At 40.4% G+C, this 18,344-nt stretch overlaps 2 protein-coding genes across 3 annotated transcripts; both read left to right on the forward strand.

Moving 5' to 3' along the window:
• Positions 1-3,285: 3,285 nt before the first annotated feature.
• On the forward strand, positions 3,286-5,693 carry LOC124040193 (parvalbumin beta 2). Its single transcript, XM_046357129.1, has 5 exons — positions 3,286-3,383; positions 4,231-4,294; positions 4,631-4,763; positions 5,038-5,147; positions 5,285-5,693. Exons 2-5 carry the CDS (start codon positions 4,237-4,239, stop codon positions 5,308-5,310), a joined length of 327 nt encoding a protein of 108 aa, XP_046213085.1. The 5' UTR covers positions 3,286-3,383; positions 4,231-4,236; the 3' UTR covers positions 5,311-5,693.
• A 4,518-nt stretch (positions 5,694-10,211) lies between these two features.
• Positions 10,212-15,149, forward strand: pvalb9 (parvalbumin 9). Of its 2 annotated transcripts, none has more exons than XM_046357130.1 (5): positions 10,212-10,493; positions 11,345-11,412; positions 11,874-12,006; positions 13,135-13,244; positions 14,797-15,149. In XM_046357130.1, exons 2-5 carry the CDS (start codon positions 11,352-11,354, stop codon positions 14,820-14,822), a joined length of 330 nt encoding a protein of 109 aa, XP_046213086.1. In that variant the 5' UTR covers positions 10,212-10,493; positions 11,345-11,351; the 3' UTR covers positions 14,823-15,149. The 2 variants fall into 2 exon arrangements, with proteins under 2 accessions (XP_046213086.1, XP_046213087.1); XM_046357131.1 differs by lacking the exon at positions 10,212-10,493 and adding an exon at positions 10,503-11,001.
• Positions 15,150-18,344: the final 3,195 nt, after the last annotated feature.

Consider the following 18,344-nt stretch of genomic DNA (forward strand, 5'->3'; position numbering starts at 1 on the left):
TAAATAATGGCAGGAATAGATTTGTTTAAAAGCACATAATCTAAGGGAGAAGATGTAAGGGGGAAACGCTTTAATCTTATTTGTGACAAGATGGATTCCTCTACAAATCTGTGGGTAAAGGTCAGGGGTTAGGGGTCAAGCCGAACGCACCTGAGGATCAAGGATGGGGAGAGGAGTCACTGACTGATAAAAAGTATTGAATATGCTATTTCTATGTAATTACCATTTTCCCATGTAATTCTAGACCTGTTGATTTATGTACCATAAAATATAAACTGATAAGGTTGAGATGCGATAAATCTATTTAAATGGCCACTACTACTGTGGCCAGTACACACACAAAGGTTTGGATAGTCTCTACACAACCATAGAAAAAGAATGGCAACCAACTGCATTCCATAGTTTATCCAGCTGGCCTTCTCAATCAAAAGTAACAAGTGCCACCTCAACAGTGCCACCTGCTGTCGTATGAAACACATAGCACACATGCCAAATGGCACCCTATTCTTTCTGTAGCGTACTACTTTTTATCAGGGCCCATAGAACTCTGGTCAAAAATAGTGCACTACTAATTAGTGCCATTTGGGATGTAGACACATTAACCGTGTCACACACGTACTGTATGTATACTCGTATGTTGACTTCTGCATCCCAAATGGCACCATCGAGAGCATTGTTAAAATTGAGTGATGTACGGTACAGTAGCCTAGGTATTGCGTAATGGCTCTCCCCAGATCTGAATGTTTGAATGATGATAGAAGTAGACCTATCACCTTTCACTGTTGTCGTAAATAATAGCATAGCCATACTGAGAAACAGCCTGGAGGGGAGTAGGGAACCTGAAAGGGACCAAAATAACACCAGGCAACCTTCAATTAGACAGAGGTGATGACTGACTCAATCTATCCTTTGCGCCAAATACATTCCTACGGATGTCCCCTCTTCTCTCCCTTGAGCCACTGATTTAAAAAATATGTTTATTTTATTATTATTTTACCTTTACTTTAACACGGAGTCCCATTGAGACCAATGTCTCTTTCGCAAGGTAGCCCTGCATACACACAATTTATTAAATATAATATAATACAAATATACAAAATTACAAACTTTCTCAGGAAAAAGAGTCACATTCCTCAGCAAAGAGGTCCCCAATTAACATTTTGAACCTCTCAAATGGCACCAGTACATCCAATTGTAGGGAAAGATGTGAAATATAGATTAATAGTTCCATAAATTATTAGGCCCTAATTAGAATTCAATTAATGATTTTTTTTGCCAAATGTGCAAATTGTATATGACAGATAAATGAACCTATACATTTGTATATGACATTTTGGGCTAGATTTTGAATTATTTTGTTATTATGTTTCTTGAGCTTTTATTTTTATTTTCACCATATATAATTTCAAGCATGCACTTGCTGATTTACTCAGCTCTAAAGAGCTGTTATGTTATTGAATGCACTTGTTAAAGTTTCAATGCTGTCATTTCCGTCTCAATATCAAACCATTTATGGGTAGCAATTAAGTACCTTACTGTAATTGTTTTCAATTCAAATGGACAAAAAGAAAGAAAAATTGCTTCTTAGCTAGGAGCAATTTCTCAAGCAGGACTGCTTGGACTGTCTGGGAGTGGTCTGAGTGGGAAGGGGAAAACTGAAAACTAGCTGTTATTGGTAGAGAGGTTTGGAACTCTTTCTTATTAGTCTATTAGCTCATTTGTCACCTGGTGATGTCACCAGGCAGTCCAAAACACAATCCCACTAAAACAGGCTGAAATTTCAGGCGTTCTTTTCAAACAGCTTTTACACTAAAAGGGCATTATCATAATTTTCACAATTTCATAGTATTAGTCCAACCTTATAGTGTGGCAAAATATTTAAAACACAGAGAACTCTTCAGGATTGGTGGGTCCGCTGCGGGACGGTTGAGCTAACGTAGGCTAATGCGATTAGCATGAGGTTGTAAGTAACAAGAACATTTCCCAGGACATAGACTTATCTGATACTGGCAGAAAGCTTAAATTCTTGTTAATCTAACTGTACTGTCCAATTTACAGTAGCTATGACAGTGAAAGAATACCATGCTATTGTTTGAGGAGAGTGCACAGTTTTGAGGATGAAAAGTTATTGATAAATAAAATTAGGCACATTTGGGCAGTCTTGATACAAAACTTTTGAACAGAAATGCAACAGTTCATTGATTCAGTCTAAAACTTTGCACATACACTGCTACCATCTAGTGGCCAAAGTCTAAATTGCACCTGGGCTGGAATAATACATTTCAAAGATGATGGTAACAAAAAATATATAAAAAAGGGTTGTTTTTTTCATTGTATTATCTTTCACCTGATCGAATGTGTTATATTCTCCTACATTCCTTTCACATTTCCACACACCTAAAAGTGTTTCCTGTCAAATGGTACCAAGAAAATGCATATCCTTGCTTCAGGGCCTGAGCTACAGGCAGTTAGATTTGGGTATGTCATTATAGGCGAACATTTTCAAAAAGGGGCCACCCTTAAGAGGTTTAAATGGTGTTTTGCTTTTTCAATAACAAAACAAAAACGCTTTCAATGTTTTTAAATGATTTAACATGAAGACACATAAGCCCTATTATAATTAGTCTTTCAAGTAATTCAAGTGTTTGTTTTCTTCCGCAGCGTAATACAGCACCTTACACCTATGGCCATAAATCATGGGCTCTACTTTTGTTAGACAGATACATGCACAACAACTCATTCCAGACATTTTGCGCGTGCCAATTACGCATTGAGACGGAGCAACTCAGTCGTAAATTAGGCCTATGAACTGTTAAACTTGATAGCTGTTGATGGATTTTCTAAAACAGACCGTAAAACATAAATAAATGCCCAAATAAGTATTTCACTGTTAGTCTACAACTGTTACGACGCATGTGACAAATACAATTTGATTTGAAATCAAAACATGTTTATATATGTATATATATGAAAGTCGAAGCCAACAAAAGATGCAGAAACATCTGCGTATAAAGTCAAGTTTTCAATAACTACAAATCTAATTGACCTAATATTGTCATCAGTATGGATTTTCACACAATATAAATCTGCATCAGCGGCAAATCTGTCATCTATACCAGAGTATATTATTAGCCCGATTTAATATTAAGCACTTTTGCAAACAAGTACCATTTAAGCATCTTCATGTATGTAGATATAAATAGAAAGGACACTGACTACTGGACACATTTTCAACCAACTGCTTTGCATGCGGTGTCTATTACATTTTGCCTCATATTTCGGGTGAGTAGGGTATATAAGGTCGAGGGCTTGGGCAGGGGGGCTTACACCAGTTGGCAGAATCATCTTTGCGAATCCACTCAAGCGTTTAAGCCAAACCTGAGGTGAGTCTGTTGCAGAGGGATGAATCTTCGTCTTGTCAGGTCGACAACATCTTGCATGTATCTTCAACCCTTCGGCTTTACTACACCTTGCTATGGAACGGAACATGATGGAAGCATCTCAATTAAAGAAACGCAGGACACGTTTTTTTGCCTTTGGAATAATCAAGGAACCACATGGAATGACTAGGCTACATCATTGGGATGATATATCATTCACTGCCTGCAAATCCAGGTTTTGGAATAGAGGACTGTCCATCCTGATGCTCTCTGTTGTGTGAACCTATCCTAACCAAAAGATCAAAAACTAAGCAAAAGAACTAACATTAACCAAAATAACCAAAACTAACCAAAATAACCAAAACTAACCAAAAGATCCAAAACTAACTCAAACTAACCAAAATAACCAAAACTAACCAAAAGATCCAAAACTAACTAAAACTAATCAAAATAACCAAAACTGAGCAAAAGAATCAAAACTAACTCAAACTAACCAAAAGGACCAACACTAACCAAAATAACCAACTCCAACTAAAAGATCCAAAACTACCCAAAATAACCCAAAATAACTCAAATAACTAAAACTAAACAAAATAATAGAACTTGTTTTTCAGATGTTAATAACAGCACAACAACTATGTTAACTACAACAACCATGTTATTACCATTTATATTATTAGGAAATGCAATGGTTTAATATAGGGTGGTTCAATCTTCCAAATATCCAACTCTGATAAAGGATAGAGACTCAGCATAATGAAATCAGTCTTTGCGGTTGCTGTACAGAAGCAGGTGATGAACAGAAAAACATTTGCTTCGCTGTAACTGATCTTCTCTGCTGTCTCCCCAGCTAAACATGTCCTTCGCCGGTCTTAACGATGCTGATGTTGCTGCAGCCCTTGCTGCTTGCACAGGTAAACCTCTTATAGATGCCTCAGTTCATTTTCTACTCTCTCTCCCTATTGTAGGATCTCTGTGTTTGTGGGCAAGATTGTATATAGCAGGCTTCTTTCATTTTTGTGGTCGTTGAGGAGAGAGATGGAGAGGGATATAGCACAGAAAAGAGTGGATAGACCAGAATATTGAACCGTTGCCTCCAGGAGAGTGTGGTCCAGTCTGGGGGCAGCAGCTCAACCACGAGACTAGCCATGGGCAAGCGGGCACAGCCCTGGCACGGCAGTATTGTTAAGTATATTTGTAACTGTGGAATCCTCTGACAGCATTTTAATGGATAACTGATCTCCCCACAGCTGCTGACTCCTTCAACCACAAGGCTTTCTTCGCCAAGGTTGGCCTGGCCGGCAAGTCCAACGATGATGTAAAGAAGGCCTTCTACGTCATTGACCAGGACAAGAGTGGCTTCATTGAGGAGGAGGAGCTCAAGTAAGGACCCCTCTGATATTACACTCATCATATAACACCTTCGATCATGTTTCTTAAATTGAATGTTCCCTTTATAGGGCTTGCTTGACTGATTGTTAAGTGTGGGGGCAAAAACCGTCCCTTTAAACCTACCCCTCTGTAGAGAACGGGGTGCCTATTTCTGTCTCAGCAAAATAGAGTCCCCTCCCCCAAAATATGAGTAGAGCAGGAAAGCATCAGCATAGTCTGTGGTTACAGTCTTTGCTTATTGCCTGTTTGTTCTGTATCCATCCAGGCTGTTCCTGCAGAACTTCTCTGCCTCTGCCAGAGCTCTGACTGACGCTGAGACCAAGGCTTTCCTGGCTGACGGGGACAAAGATGGCGATGGCATGATTGGAGTTGATGGTGAGGATTATTCCTTTTTGGAATCTGGGAATGTTATTTCAAGTCTTCACAATCTCAGTTGAAAATGAAATGTTGAGTAATAAATTATTGAACCATTCATATTATTAATACAACAAATGGCGTGTTCACTTTTGCAGAGTTCGCTGCCATGATCAAGGGATAAATGAAGACCTGACCAACACCTCTTGATCTGAAGGAACAACTTGACCCAAGACATCCCCCTTTTCATCTTAACACTTTTATACACGTGACTGTTACTGTGTCTGAAATGACACCCTTTCCCAGGCATAATGCAATACCCTTTCCCAGAGCTGATGGGCAAAAGTAGTGCACTATATTGGGAACAGGGGGTCATATCAGACACAGCCTGTGACTGTCTACCCATAGTGCATCTTTCTGTCCACTATGAATGTAAATGTAGCGTGGCTGTGTCTCTCCCCTGTCCTCATTCATTTGAGTTTTGCTTTAGTGTCCAATCAATGATGCACTTTTTGGGAAATGGACGTCAGACGATATATAGAAAAGAATAAACGTTCTTTTTCAATATGATGTCTCATCTTTTCTTTACAGTTTGCTTTCATGTTCAGTACCACTCCACATGAGAGTATCTATTTAGACTAGAGGGGAATTTTGTCATCACCCGACCCACTTGAATAAACCAGCACAGTTCGTGTCAGTAGGATGGTGCGAAGAGGGTATATTGTTAAGCATCCTCTTACATGATAAATAGCAACTATTTATCATCAAACATATCAACACATAGTAACTAAGATGAGGAGATGAGAGATCAATGGTTGTCCATTGATTTTCTTTTGAGAACTGGAACAGTCACGTGTCATATAGTAACTAACATTAAGTGGTTACACCTCCAGCCATGTATATTTCTGAGTCACTAAGACAGAATAGATCTTCCCTGTAACCTAGTGGTTAACCTGGTCAACGGTTCCTGATAGCCGATAGAGAGCGTCACTCACAGGTGGGATTGGAAATTCACATTTTACAGCGGCACCTGTGCACAAACCCCACCGTCCTTCGATCCACGGCTGCCATTCATGAGTTTTGGCAAGAACTTTTTTTTCCCCTCCTCTTGTTCATCAGTAATAATTCCATGGCAGTTTTAATCAGTTGCCTGCCTGGCTGACACGACCCAAGTGACCACACAGGAAGAGCTGTGACTTACTTGTCTGGACAGGAGGCTGTTTATTAATGCAATATTCACTCCGAAATTGAGCAAAAGCATTGATTAGTTCTCTCAAATGTATTTTTCTTCTGGTGTGTTTGAGACCTCTTGTTGTTTGGATTTGATAATCCAACAGTAGTAATGGAAGGGGGCGGCACTCTGGGGTTGGGTGGGGCTGTGCCTGTGGCTGCATGAGTGTGAAAGTCCAGAGGAGAACCAACCTGTAAAAGCACAGCCCCCTTAATTATCAACGTATCGTATCGACAACTGAAGTCAGGAGTACTTTGAGTTAGGTGTCAGCCAGACTAATCAGTTGCAGGAGAAAGATTCAATCCAATGTCCATAAACTAAGCCAATCTCCTCGAGAGGTCAATTCTAACCTAGTCAAAAGTTCCTGATAGCCACTCTACAGGTGGGATTGCAAATGAAATGTCCATAAACGCATGCAAAACATAACTTTCCAGACGCTATCTTTGCACATTTATTACCAGCAATTTTTTTTAAACTGTCTGCAACAATTTCATACAGGCAGATGTAATTACTAGGCTCTCCATACATGTGCCAAAGACGGTGGATTATAAAGATGATGCAAAAAGGCCTTTTACCATTGAAAAAATTGGTCACAGTTCTGGTCTATTTCTTCCATGTACTAACCAGAAAAACGGCCTATGGAATGTAACACTTTTTCTATCATCTTTGCCTGTGCCATAGACATAGTTAGAGGATGCAACATTGTGGTCGTGTTCCCCCAGCTCTAACGTTGCATGCATCAACCAATGGTTGTGTGCAACGTCATCGGCTGTGCCATCGGGATTGCTATAACATATGATGTGGTTAGCTGATATGTAAAATACCTATCCAGGTGTTGCAAGATCTGACATTCGTCAGCAACCTCTGGGCAGTGGAACATGTTCTATATCTGTCCCATTATGGCGTCTGTGAGAGCATGGGCAGCGCTATTAGGACCATCTCCATTTTGAAACAGTCAATTATGTTTTTCTACTACTTCTATGTTGGTAAACAAACTGAAAGGGTATATACTGCCACCTGGAGGGTGTTTTTGGAACAGTTATAAAGCCAAGGTTGCAGTTATGGAATGTTTGCTCACGAGTGTAATTCATTGGCTGATTTCTCCTGGTGAACTGAATGGCATTAAATGATCCTTCTTTAACCCATAAGAAGTCCCACCCAGTTGAGTACTTCAAAATGGTAAAAGTTCTCAATGGTGCTGCCACCGCTAAAATGGGCTTTTGGGCACTTGAGTCCTCTGTCTATCTCTATGGCCTGTGCATCCGTACCTATTTGTCACCTGTGTGCCTATAGGGTTCACATGACCAGTGAACAATAACCCGTGCCTTCTAGTGTTGGCCTACAAGGCTAATGACAGACAAACTATAGACAACACAACACAACAAACACATTAGTAGGCCAAAATTGCCCCGAAATATTCAAATGAGTCATGGCCAATTATTCACCGTTATATATGCTTATTAAATATCAATAAGGGATGAGTCTGATTTCTATTCCATTTCTAAACCCCACGTTGATTCCAGTTTGATTCAGGCGCCATTGTTGAGGCCTCTGCAGTAGCAGAAAAAAAACACTAGGTTGTCCAAGTCAGACCATCTGAAGCCAGAGGCACTGCCTGGCATTGAATGAAGCTGTCTTTTTTTGTGATGTAAGTTTCACAAACCTGTTGTGCAGTCCAGTTTCCATGACAAAGCTGTGCAATTGGTTTTTGACCTTTACATGTGTATTTTCACTTATCATCAGGATTCCCATCATGTAATAAGATCTGTCAATCAAGAGACAAATGGTTGGTAAAAGGTTGGACTGGGTTTGGGGTGGAGTATAATGGAGAGTAATAATTCCCTTGGTCCTCATTATATATGTATCTTCCCTCCACCTTCATTTTGTCCTGACTAAATCAAGTCATGAGAGATACTGCTGCTGCGTCTGATGTTTTGAGAGCCTCCACTGCTATGTTACACATCCCTCACCGCAGCCAAGCTGGTTGTTATAGCGACCAGGTGGAATCACCAGCACAGTGCAGGTTGAGTGAATTTATCTGCACGAGGAAGAATACTGTGTGTGGGCTATTCACCTTTACAGTGAAATTGAACACTGTTTGGTACCCTGAGAGTTTAACAAGGCCACACAGTAAAGAGATGCAGTGCATAGCGCAAACATTTCATACTGTTTTATTCAAACCATTTCCTGCATGTTCATTAACTAAAATCACCTTTTGAAATAAGCAAGTCTAAAACAGTACAATAATGTGTACAGTAGCCTTAAATCACTTGCACTAAGTACTGAGCTTAAAATATACACTACATGGATATACACTACATGGCCATGCACTATGGCTATGTGCAAGCCAGTCAAGTTCTTCCACACTGATCTCAACAAACAATTTTTGTATGGATCTCGCTTTGTGCATGGGGGCATTGTCATGCTGAAACAGGAAATGGCCTTCCCCATACAATTTTTCAACAAAGTTGGCAGCACAGAGGCATCTAGAATGTCATTGTATGCTTCAGCGTTAAGATTTCCCTTCACTGGAACTAAGGGGCCTAGCCCGAACCATGAAAAACCGCCCAGACCATTATTACTCATCCACCAAACTTTACAGTTGGCACTGTGCATTTGGGCAGCTAGCGTTCTCCTGGCATCTGCCAAACCCAGATTTGTCGGTCGGACTGCCAGATGGTGAAGCGGGATTCACCACTCCAGAGAAGGCGTTTCCACTGCTCCAGAGTCCAATGGCGGGTAGCTTTTGTCACGCCCTGGTCTTAGTATTCTGTCTTCTCTATATTATTTCGGTTAGGCCAGGGTGTGACATGGGTGAATTATGTGTTTGTCTTGTCTAGGGGTTTTGTAGATTGATGGGGTTGTGTTTAGTATAGTAGTCTAGGTAAGTCTATGGTTGCCTAGAGTGGTTCTCAATCAGAGGCAGGTGGTTATCGTTGTCTCTGATTGGGAACCATATTTAGGCAGCCATATTCTTTAGGTCTCTTGTGGGTGATTGTTTCCTGTCTTTGTGTTTGTTGCACCAAATAGGGCTGTTTTTTTTTCTCCACATTTCTAGTTTTGTATATTGTTCTATTTTCATCTTTCATTAAAAAGATGTATAAAGATAACCACGCTGCATTTTGGTCTGCCTCTCTTTCACCAGAAGAAAACCGTTACAGCTTTACACCACTCCAGCCAATGATTGGCATTGCATATGGTGATTTTAGGTTTGTGTGCGCGGCAGCTCGGCCATAGAAACCAATTTCATTCATCTCCTGACGAATAGTTATTGTCCTGAAGTTCCCTCCAGAGGCAGTTTGGAACTCGGTAGTGAGTGTTGCAGCCGAGGACAGACGATTTTTGTGCGTTACTCCTAGTGATTTCCACCACACAATAACATCACTTAACCGGGGCAGCTCTAGCAGGGAAGAAATTTGATGAACTGACTTGCTGGAAAGGTGGCATCCTATGACCAGGCCATTCTAATGCCAAAGTGTGTCTATGGAGATTACATGACTGTGTGCTCGATTTTATACACCTGTCAGCATGGTGTGGCTGAAATAGCTGAATCCACACATTTTTAAGGTGTGTCCACATACTTTTGTATATAATGTATCAAATAATCTGGCCCCATCTGCTCCCACTTGGTTTTTGATAGAATAGTAGGGGAATTCATATTTTGGGGCTACTTGGGAAATGCCCATTTTTATCTTCTAATGGATCTGTCAAGTGTTTCTATTGATGATTTGTTAATATTATTTATCAATGTTAAATACCTACATAATTTGTTACCAATAAGACTATAGGTCAAATATGTTTATTTACACGTGGTGGGGGGGTGAGAGAGAGACAGAGAGAGAGAAGCGTGAAACACTTGTCTGCCTGCTATAGAAAAAGGGCGGTACAGGTTTCAGTATTTACACGCATCAACCAGTCAAGGCAAATATTTAAATAGTAGGTTAACGGTTAATTAGTTAGGTAAGCAATTCGAAAGTGGCCTGGCTGTGAGAATTTGATACACGGACAGGTAACTCAAGCATCGCAGATTTTCTGTGTTTCCAGTCCATATATAAATATTAATCGGCAGTCATCAGTCACCACAAAACCTGACATATTCTGGGTTGGACACCGGCGCAGACAAGATCATCAAAGCGGTGAGTAGGATAAAGGACTGATCGAGTTTTTGGTTTGATGTGTGCGTGTGGTTACTTTGCCGACCGAGTGAGTGATGCTCAGGTAGCCTAGTGCGGCTCAGATCATACACGGCAGAGTAAATTGCAGGTCCATTTACCTGGCTGACACTCTTAGGTGATTTTTCTCGGGATTTGTGTTTTTAACAGGATTTTTGTTTTAAGGTTTTCCAGAAGTAGCAAATACCTTTCTTAATCCACTTTGTAGTCACAGTTACGCATCTGCTTCCATAAATATTGTTGCGCGTTTATCGATAGTAACATTTTTGCCAGGTAATTTCGAATCGTTTACATCAGACGAATCGTATCGAGCAGCCAGATTACGCTAAAGCAGACAGAACAGGGACATCAACATCAGCCAAATTGACATCAACAGATTATCAGAGCAAGGAGAGGGAAGAGGTTGACAGAGAAAAACAAACTAAAACATTCAGTTTCAGAAATCAAGATCTCGTAGGGAGAGGGAATTCAGGTAGGTTTGAACGTACTATGTGTTGTTCAATTCAGTGCTGTGTTTGTTGTGGTTACTTGAAATGAATTGATTTGAGAAATATTCAGAAGAATATTCTGAAGAAATTGATGTGTAGCCTTGCATTGTATACATTTTATTTTACGTTAAGATACATTTCGTAACAAGGCATTATTATTGGCATAGCCTACTGTACATCCTTACGTAATCCAGCTGTTTTTTTTCAATGAATGCAGTCTGAGTTTACTGACTGATATTCTCTAAATGAATAGACTGGACCTGACTCTTTGAACAGCCTGTGTGTGTGTGTGTGAATAATTTACTCCGTTGTTCCTCTGTCCAATAGGATTAATATGTCACTCAATTCTATCCTTTCCGCGGAGGCTATTGAGAATGCCGTCAAGGAGTGCCAAGGTGGGTCTTAACTCAGGACTGCCTGATAGAGAGAGCGAGAGAGCCAGAAGGACAGAGAATGAGAGAGAGTGAGAGGAAAACAGAGAGAGGAGTGAGATGGTAGGGTTGTAACAGACTATGATCATGTACTGTAGAGTTATTGTTAGTCAGAAGAGAGTGCTTCCTACTCAGTAGTAGGCTGGCAGTCGCCCACAGACTATTGCACTAGAATTTAGCATCCTGAGGATGGGTTTAGTCCATATGCTGGGGTGAGAAGGACTCTTTAAGAAGAGTGTCTGTGTGCCAGGCTGTAAAGAGAGAGACACGCAGGGATAAATCTCCAGTCTGGACTGCACCACGCTATCTTTTAAGCTCATCAGGGAGTCAACCTTGCCTGAACTCTAACCCGGGTGTGTATGCGCGCTGTGTGTGCATGCATTGGTACATTTATGGGTGCATGTGTTCTCCCTCACTCCCTTCAGCCCCAGACTCCTTCAGTTTTAAGAAGTTTTCCCAGCTGTGTGGCCTGACCTCCAAATCTCCCAAAGAAGTCAAAGATGTCTTCCAGATCCTTGACGAGGACAACAGTGGCTTCATCGAGGAGTCAGAGCTCAAGTATGACATTTGGAGTAATCCTTTAGATGGAGGGACACTTTCCTGTGCTCCCTGTAATGATAATACATGGGCGTTTTACTGACTCCTTTATTCAAAGTGACTTACCGCTAACACATAAATTCATTTGGCTATATGTGGCCCCCTGGTGGGTTTCCAAGCTACAACTGTTCCAATTAGCAGACTATTTTACCCATAGCAACTCACAGTACAGTGAGCACATACCATACATTTTTATGTAGATTACTTGATCCCTGTGGGAATTGAACCCATGACCTTGGCTTTGTCAGCGGCACTCTCTTACCAGCGAATCCACACAGGACCACCAGCTGTGCTGGCGGCTGCCTGGTGAGCCATCAGAACCACAGAGAGTATTTCAAAATGTATGCTGAGTGACAGGAGACTTAATAATATTTAATACAATGACCTATTTTTGTTGCAAGCGCAACAAATGTCAATGAGATCAAATTCTACAATTCCACTCCCCTGTCATTTTAATGGAAGGCTACCATTAAGCCTTAGTATAATCCATGGGTAAAAAACAATAATTATTATATATTTGCATTATATAATGCACTGTCTACATTATATAAATGTGCCAGCCAGCTAACCTTAGGACACCAACTGTATGACCCAAGTGCATTTGAGTTCATGGATGGATGCAGTATAGCAGAGTTTTCACTCAATCCACTTTCCCTCACCTCCTATGAGAATGCATATAGAGACTGTGCAGCAAAAAAAAATACTATATTGTTACAAAGCTGTCAAGAGACCAGGCTGAGCATTGTGCCAAAGAGTAGATCATTTGAAGTTTCGGCTATAAAGCCGAGCAATATTACTTTCAATCCTTGTTAAACTGGAACCAAATAACCTTTATGCCTAAAAGGGCTGTGCTGGAACACAAGTTGTGTGTGTGTGTGTGTGACAGATGCATGGTACAGTATGTGTAAGGCTCACATAATGTGTGTGTGTGTGTGTGTGTGTGTGTGTGTGTGTGTGTGTGTGTGTGTGTGTGTGTGTGTGTGTGTGTGTGTGACAGACGCATGGTACAGTATGTGTAAGGCTCACATAATGCTTGTATATATGTGTGTATTATGATTGTGTGTACTCTGTGTGTGTGTACTTCCCTAGGTTCTTCCTGCAACGGTTTGTCCCTGGGGCGCGGACGCTGACGGACGCTGAGTGCAAAGGCTTCCTGTCTGCAGCTGATGATGACAACGATGGCAAAATCGGAGTAGAAGGTTAGTGGCTTTCTGCAATCACCTGCAGGCTGGGGTATTATCATGAGCCAATTGGTAAGGCTGTTAGTATTTCTATGTAGGGATTTTGATGAGCAGGAGACCAAGACTCTGAGATCCACTATACATTTTGCAGTCTCTTGGTTTTGACGGTTTTCCAAGAGAAAAGATAAAGAAGGCTAAAATTTGAATCAAATAGTTTAAAGTTCTTTCCTGACTATTGCAAATCCTGTTCTTGTGTGGAAGACTACTATTGAATCTAAGCCAACATTCACAAACTTGGCATTGGCCATGACTTTCTTCATATGTATGACAATGTATGGCTATGTGTATTTTGTAATGTGAGATTAACGTTATGCTCTTTAGAGTTGTAATCCGCCCTGACCACTGTCAACTCAGATGTATGGCTTTTAGTAAGGGCCCTGAGTTGGCAGAAGAGGGTATGAATAGAGGATGAGCTGTAGAGACACTAGATGTTTCAGGTCAAGAGGAAGGCATTGGGACAGCCCTTGTAGAGTATACTGTATATAGAGTAGTGTTTGTGCGCTCATGTGTCTATATTCCCGTATGTCTTGTGCTAGGTTTTGAGGGTGACAAAAACTAATTGTGGAGCTTATACAGATGCTCTTAATGGCAATTCTAGTTGGCCTCATTGGCAAGTAGAGATCCAAAAGTCACAGCCTCCAGTAGACCTAGGTTAAAATAGTATTAGAAACCTTTCATATACTGTTAGCGTTTGATTGAGCCTACATGGAGTGCCAGATGGGAAAGAATTTGCACTTTTGGGTCTATTCCATTGATCCCAATACCCTAGACAAGCTCAATCAAACACAGCTAAAGCAATCAAAAGATTTCAAATACTATTTGAACCCTGGTCTGGGCCTCCAGATGCTATATTAATGGCTGCCAGCCAGATTTGAGCAATATCTAGGGCTGCATAGACTGGCTGGGCTGGGATTGCATAACCGGATGAAGGAATCAGACAGCGTCTAAACATTATTACAATCTCTGGTTCCAAACCAACTCTTTGGTTCAGGGTAATTTTGTCAGCTTTTTGGCACTTCCCTCTGTTGAAGGAATAACAACAAAAACATTTTACAAGTGTTTGTATTATGTAAGGTTTGAATTCTATGTTGTTCTGCTTAATCCCACATATTTTTGACAAGGGAGCAAATTAATTCTGTGAAAACACTCATGTATGCACCTGATGGTATGCATAAGATGATTACAAGGTTGGTTTGCGAATGAGCTACAAACTGATTTACATTAACATTTTTGGTCATATTGCATATTGTAATCCAATCATGTAAATTGCGTAGATTATGCTTTCAAACCAGGCAAAACACAGCAACCAAAAAACTAATGGTGAATTCTCATTAAAGAACCCATACTGTTACATATGTAGGCCAAAGAGGGTTTAGTTATAGGCTGTCTGTTCAAGTGATTTAGATAATGAGCAACATTTCCAAAAGGCTGTTTTGATGTCACTCATCTCTGAATGTTCATATTCTAATCCATATTTGGAACTCATCTCAGTCTGTCTCTCCTGCCACAGAATTCCTGATCATGGTCCAGTCATGAGAGTTCCATGGGAGCCGGGAGAGCAGCAGGTGTTCATTCTCCTCTCCTTCCTCCAGCCTCAGCCTCCAACTTCCAGACTGCAGTCAACTTCCTCAAGCCTACAGCAGCCTCCATTCCCAGGAATATGTTTTTCTTTGTCCTTGTGCTTGAATTGTGCCCTTAATTTTTTTTTCTTTTCTTTCAGAGCCCCTCTTATTCATCCATGAAACCATGTTTACTTCCCTTTGATTACGTTCTAGGAGGTTGTATAGCTGCGTCGCCCCATATTTCCTTCCAATGCACACTACATTGTCGATCAAAAATATGAATAAACACCATTGTAACTTATTGTGGCGAATTTCATGTTTCTTTCAAACACAACTGCTGAACATTTGCATCTGTTAAATTCCTGTATTGTAACCATACAACAGATGCCATGTAAGGAAATGCTACATGTTACAATGAACTGAATGTGCACATAACCCTTGAGAGAGTGCATAATTAAATGTAGAATTTCTGCTAATCCTGACTGGAAATCAATTTCATGCACTTACTTTGTTACCTAAATGTTAACATACATGGAGAGCTGCTATGTTAGTTGTAACACTGTTCTGTCCATCCGACTCACATTATGAATACACTACAACTTGTATGACCCAGCGGTCTGTCTTAGCTGTGTAAAGCTCACATCATGTTTACAATGGTTAGCTTCATCGCTAGCTCAGGTTGGTTTCCCAGCAACATCCCACCTATACATAGAGCTACTTCATGTGAAACGAAAAACAAGATACCATTGAGGTGCCCATTCAGACAACTGGGTCGAAGGAGAAAGTGAAAACCTTGCCTGCTGTTTCTAGCAATTAAGTGTAAAGGGAGTTGTTCTGTTTTATTTTCCCTCAGTGTTTAGAGTAAGTATCTAGTAAAAGTGAGACGGTGACCTTACCCAATATAGCTAGAGACAGACTGGTAACACCTTGTGTCGGCTACACCACATTAGGTGTGTGTGTGTTTTGGGGACGGCTGTCATAAAGGGCTAATGATCAACTCTGAGCATAAAATTATTCCATTGAATTTACAAGATTGTTTTTATATATTCCTTTGAATATTTAATGATTAGGTTATTCTTGTATTAATAGTTTACTGAAAATACCCTTGTTTCATCAGAACAATAGATAAATTCAATAATTCATAAAGGTACCTTGCTCATTGTTTGTCCAGGAATAGGTCTGAAATAACAGTGCTAAAGGGGCAATCTGCAGTTGCTTCATCCATTTTTGGGCTTCTGAATTAATGAAATGTACCCATTGATCTTGAAGAATATAATTTATACAATAAATGCCCCATGAGCTTAGTTCAACTGTCATATCCCATCAGAATCCAAAATATAAGCCTGTTTCACTGGAATGTTTGTAAACAAAGTAAACAAACAAAATTGGAAACATAACAATACATTTGACTATACATCATGGCTGATCATTCCTTGCATCCATCCCAATGTTTATGAATTTCGGTGTAGTTACACTTCTCCAGCCCTATTCCTCAGCTTTTTACCGAAACAGGGGTGGGGAGGACACGTTATTGTCTCAACTCCTGATTGACGCTTTAAAGAATTAAAGCAAATTGAGGTGACACAAAGGGAGGTGACAGAGTTTAAGGTTACAGTATCCAGGGCCTCTCAATTTCTTGTTGGAAAGACAACCCCTCAGGTTTCTGTTGAATGAATTCAACTTAAAGTGATGAGAGAGCCAGTTCCAATAGAATTAGGAATTAGAATACTAGAATGGACAGACATAGCTAGTTCCATAGAATTAGGAATTAGAATACTAGAATGGACAGACAGAGCTAGTTCCATAGAATTAGGAATTAGAATACTAGAATGGACAGACAGAGCTAGTTCCATAGAATTAGGAATTAGAATACTAGAATGGACAGACAGAGCTAGTCCCATATAATTAGGAATTAGAATACTAGAATGGACAGACAGAGCTAGTTCCATAGAATTAGGAATTAGAATACTAGAATGGACAGACAGAGCTAGTTCCATAGAATTAGGAATTAGAATACTAGAATGGACAGACAGAGCTAGTTCCATAGAATTAGGAATTAGAATACTAGAATGGACATGAACCTTCTTATGATGGTTTAAAGATCAGCCAATTGTTCTAACCATGGTTTGCCAGTGCTGTGATAACATATTGTGAGAAAATAAATTTGAAGAATTTATCTGCACTGTTTTAGAGGAATGATTCCATTACTTTTTCAAATTAACTGCCAATATGCCAGTATTTCATCCAAACAATTCAGTCAATCCACAACCATATACAGGCTGACGTCTGTTGATTATAGGACTTAGACAAGTTGTTAATGGAACAAGTACTGAAATTGTATAATAGCACTCACAGCTTTTGAAGAAAACAAATGTAGACATTTATGATCAGTATACGTCAGGGGTTGGAACCTAAATTAGTTTCCAATTGTTTCATTCTGAACAGAACCCTAATTGTTTCAGTTTCGTTGCACTGTTCCGACCAGGAAAATAAAGTTCTGAACCAGTTTGAATATAACAAAGTAACATTTTGCACTGCATCGCAGCGCTAGCTGTGCCAATCAGAGACTCTGGGTTCGCGCCCAGGCTCTGTCGCAGCCGGCCGCGACCGGGAGGTCCGTGGGGCGATGCACAATTGGCCTAGCGTCGTCCAGGTTAGGGAGGGTTTGGCCGGTAGGGATATCCTTGTCTTATCACGCACCAGCGACTCCTGTGGCGGGCCGGGCGCAGTGCACACTAACCAAGGTCGCCAGGTTTACGGTGTTACCTCCGACACATTGGTGTGGCTGGCTTTCGGGTTGGATGAGCGCTGTGTTAAGAAGCAGTGCGGCTTGGTTGGGTTGTGTTTCGGAGGACGCATGGCTTTTGACCTTCGTCTCTCCCAAGCCCGTACGGGAGTTGTAGCGATGAGACAAGATAGTAATTACTAACAATTGGATACCACGACATTGGGGGAAAATAAAAATAAAAATAAAATAAAGTAGCATTTTATATTGCTCCTTTTTCAACCGGTGAAATTTTTATTTATCTGTTTTTTTTTTGATTTAACTCAATGACTTCACCAGTCAGTGCAGATCAAACAGGCAAGCTAGTGGTTTACATGCGTGATGGACAGAAAAGTGTAGCCAATGGTGCAAGACACAACTGAAATTTTGTGGGTGGGGAGAGAGCAAGCGAGGCTTGAGGATACTTGAAGGGCTTTGTCTCTTATGACATGCATTATATGAATTAGGTCCACATAATTATACCTAGGAGGAGAGGCTTCTATGAAGGAATTTTTAATGTCCTTTGAGTTAACTAGCTAACAAGCTTGTGTGTGCAAAAGCGGCACCAGAATTAAAAACACAGCTTACCTTTTTGTAGTTAATAAATACGTGAAATGTGATAACCAGGCCTATAGTTTTTTTAAACTAGCATTGAACAAGTGCATCCTTTCTTCTCTAGCTAATTAAAAATCTCTCTCCCTATCTTATGAATGAAGCTAGTAAAGTCAGGGG

This window comes from Oncorhynchus gorbuscha, linkage group LG07, assembly GCF_021184085.1.
Source record: "Oncorhynchus gorbuscha isolate QuinsamMale2020 ecotype Even-year linkage group LG07, OgorEven_v1.0, whole genome shotgun sequence".
Taxonomy (NCBI): domain Eukaryota; kingdom Metazoa; phylum Chordata; class Actinopteri; order Salmoniformes; family Salmonidae; genus Oncorhynchus; species Oncorhynchus gorbuscha.

What these genes read in the sequence shown, in the direction of transcription:
- LOC124040193 (XM_046357129.1), top strand. Translation starts at nt 4,237, where the DNA reads ATGTCCTTCGCCGGTCTTAACGATGCTGATGTTGCTGCAGCCCTTGCT. An exon ending in AGCCCTTGCTGCTTGCACAG is followed by an intron (nt 4,295 to 4,630) that starts GTAAACCTCTTA and finishes ATCTCCCCACAG; the next exon opens with CTGCTGACTCCTTCAACCAC. An exon ending in ATTGAGGAGGAGGAGCTCAA is followed by an intron (nt 4,764 to 5,037) that starts GTAAGGACCCCT and finishes GTATCCATCCAG; the next exon opens with GCTGTTCCTGCAGAACTTCT.
- pvalb9 (XM_046357130.1), top strand. Translation starts at nt 11,352, where the DNA reads ATGTCACTCAATTCTATCCTTTCCGCGGAGGCTATTGAGAATGCCGTC. An exon ending in ATCGAGGAGTCAGAGCTCAA is followed by an intron (nt 12,007 to 13,134) that starts GTATGACATTTG and finishes GTACTTCCCTAG; the next exon opens with GTTCTTCCTGCAACGGTTTG. An exon ending in TGGCAAAATCGGAGTAGAAG is followed by an intron (nt 13,245 to 14,796) that starts GTTAGTGGCTTT and finishes CTCCTGCCACAG; the next exon opens with AATTCCTGATCATGGTCCAG.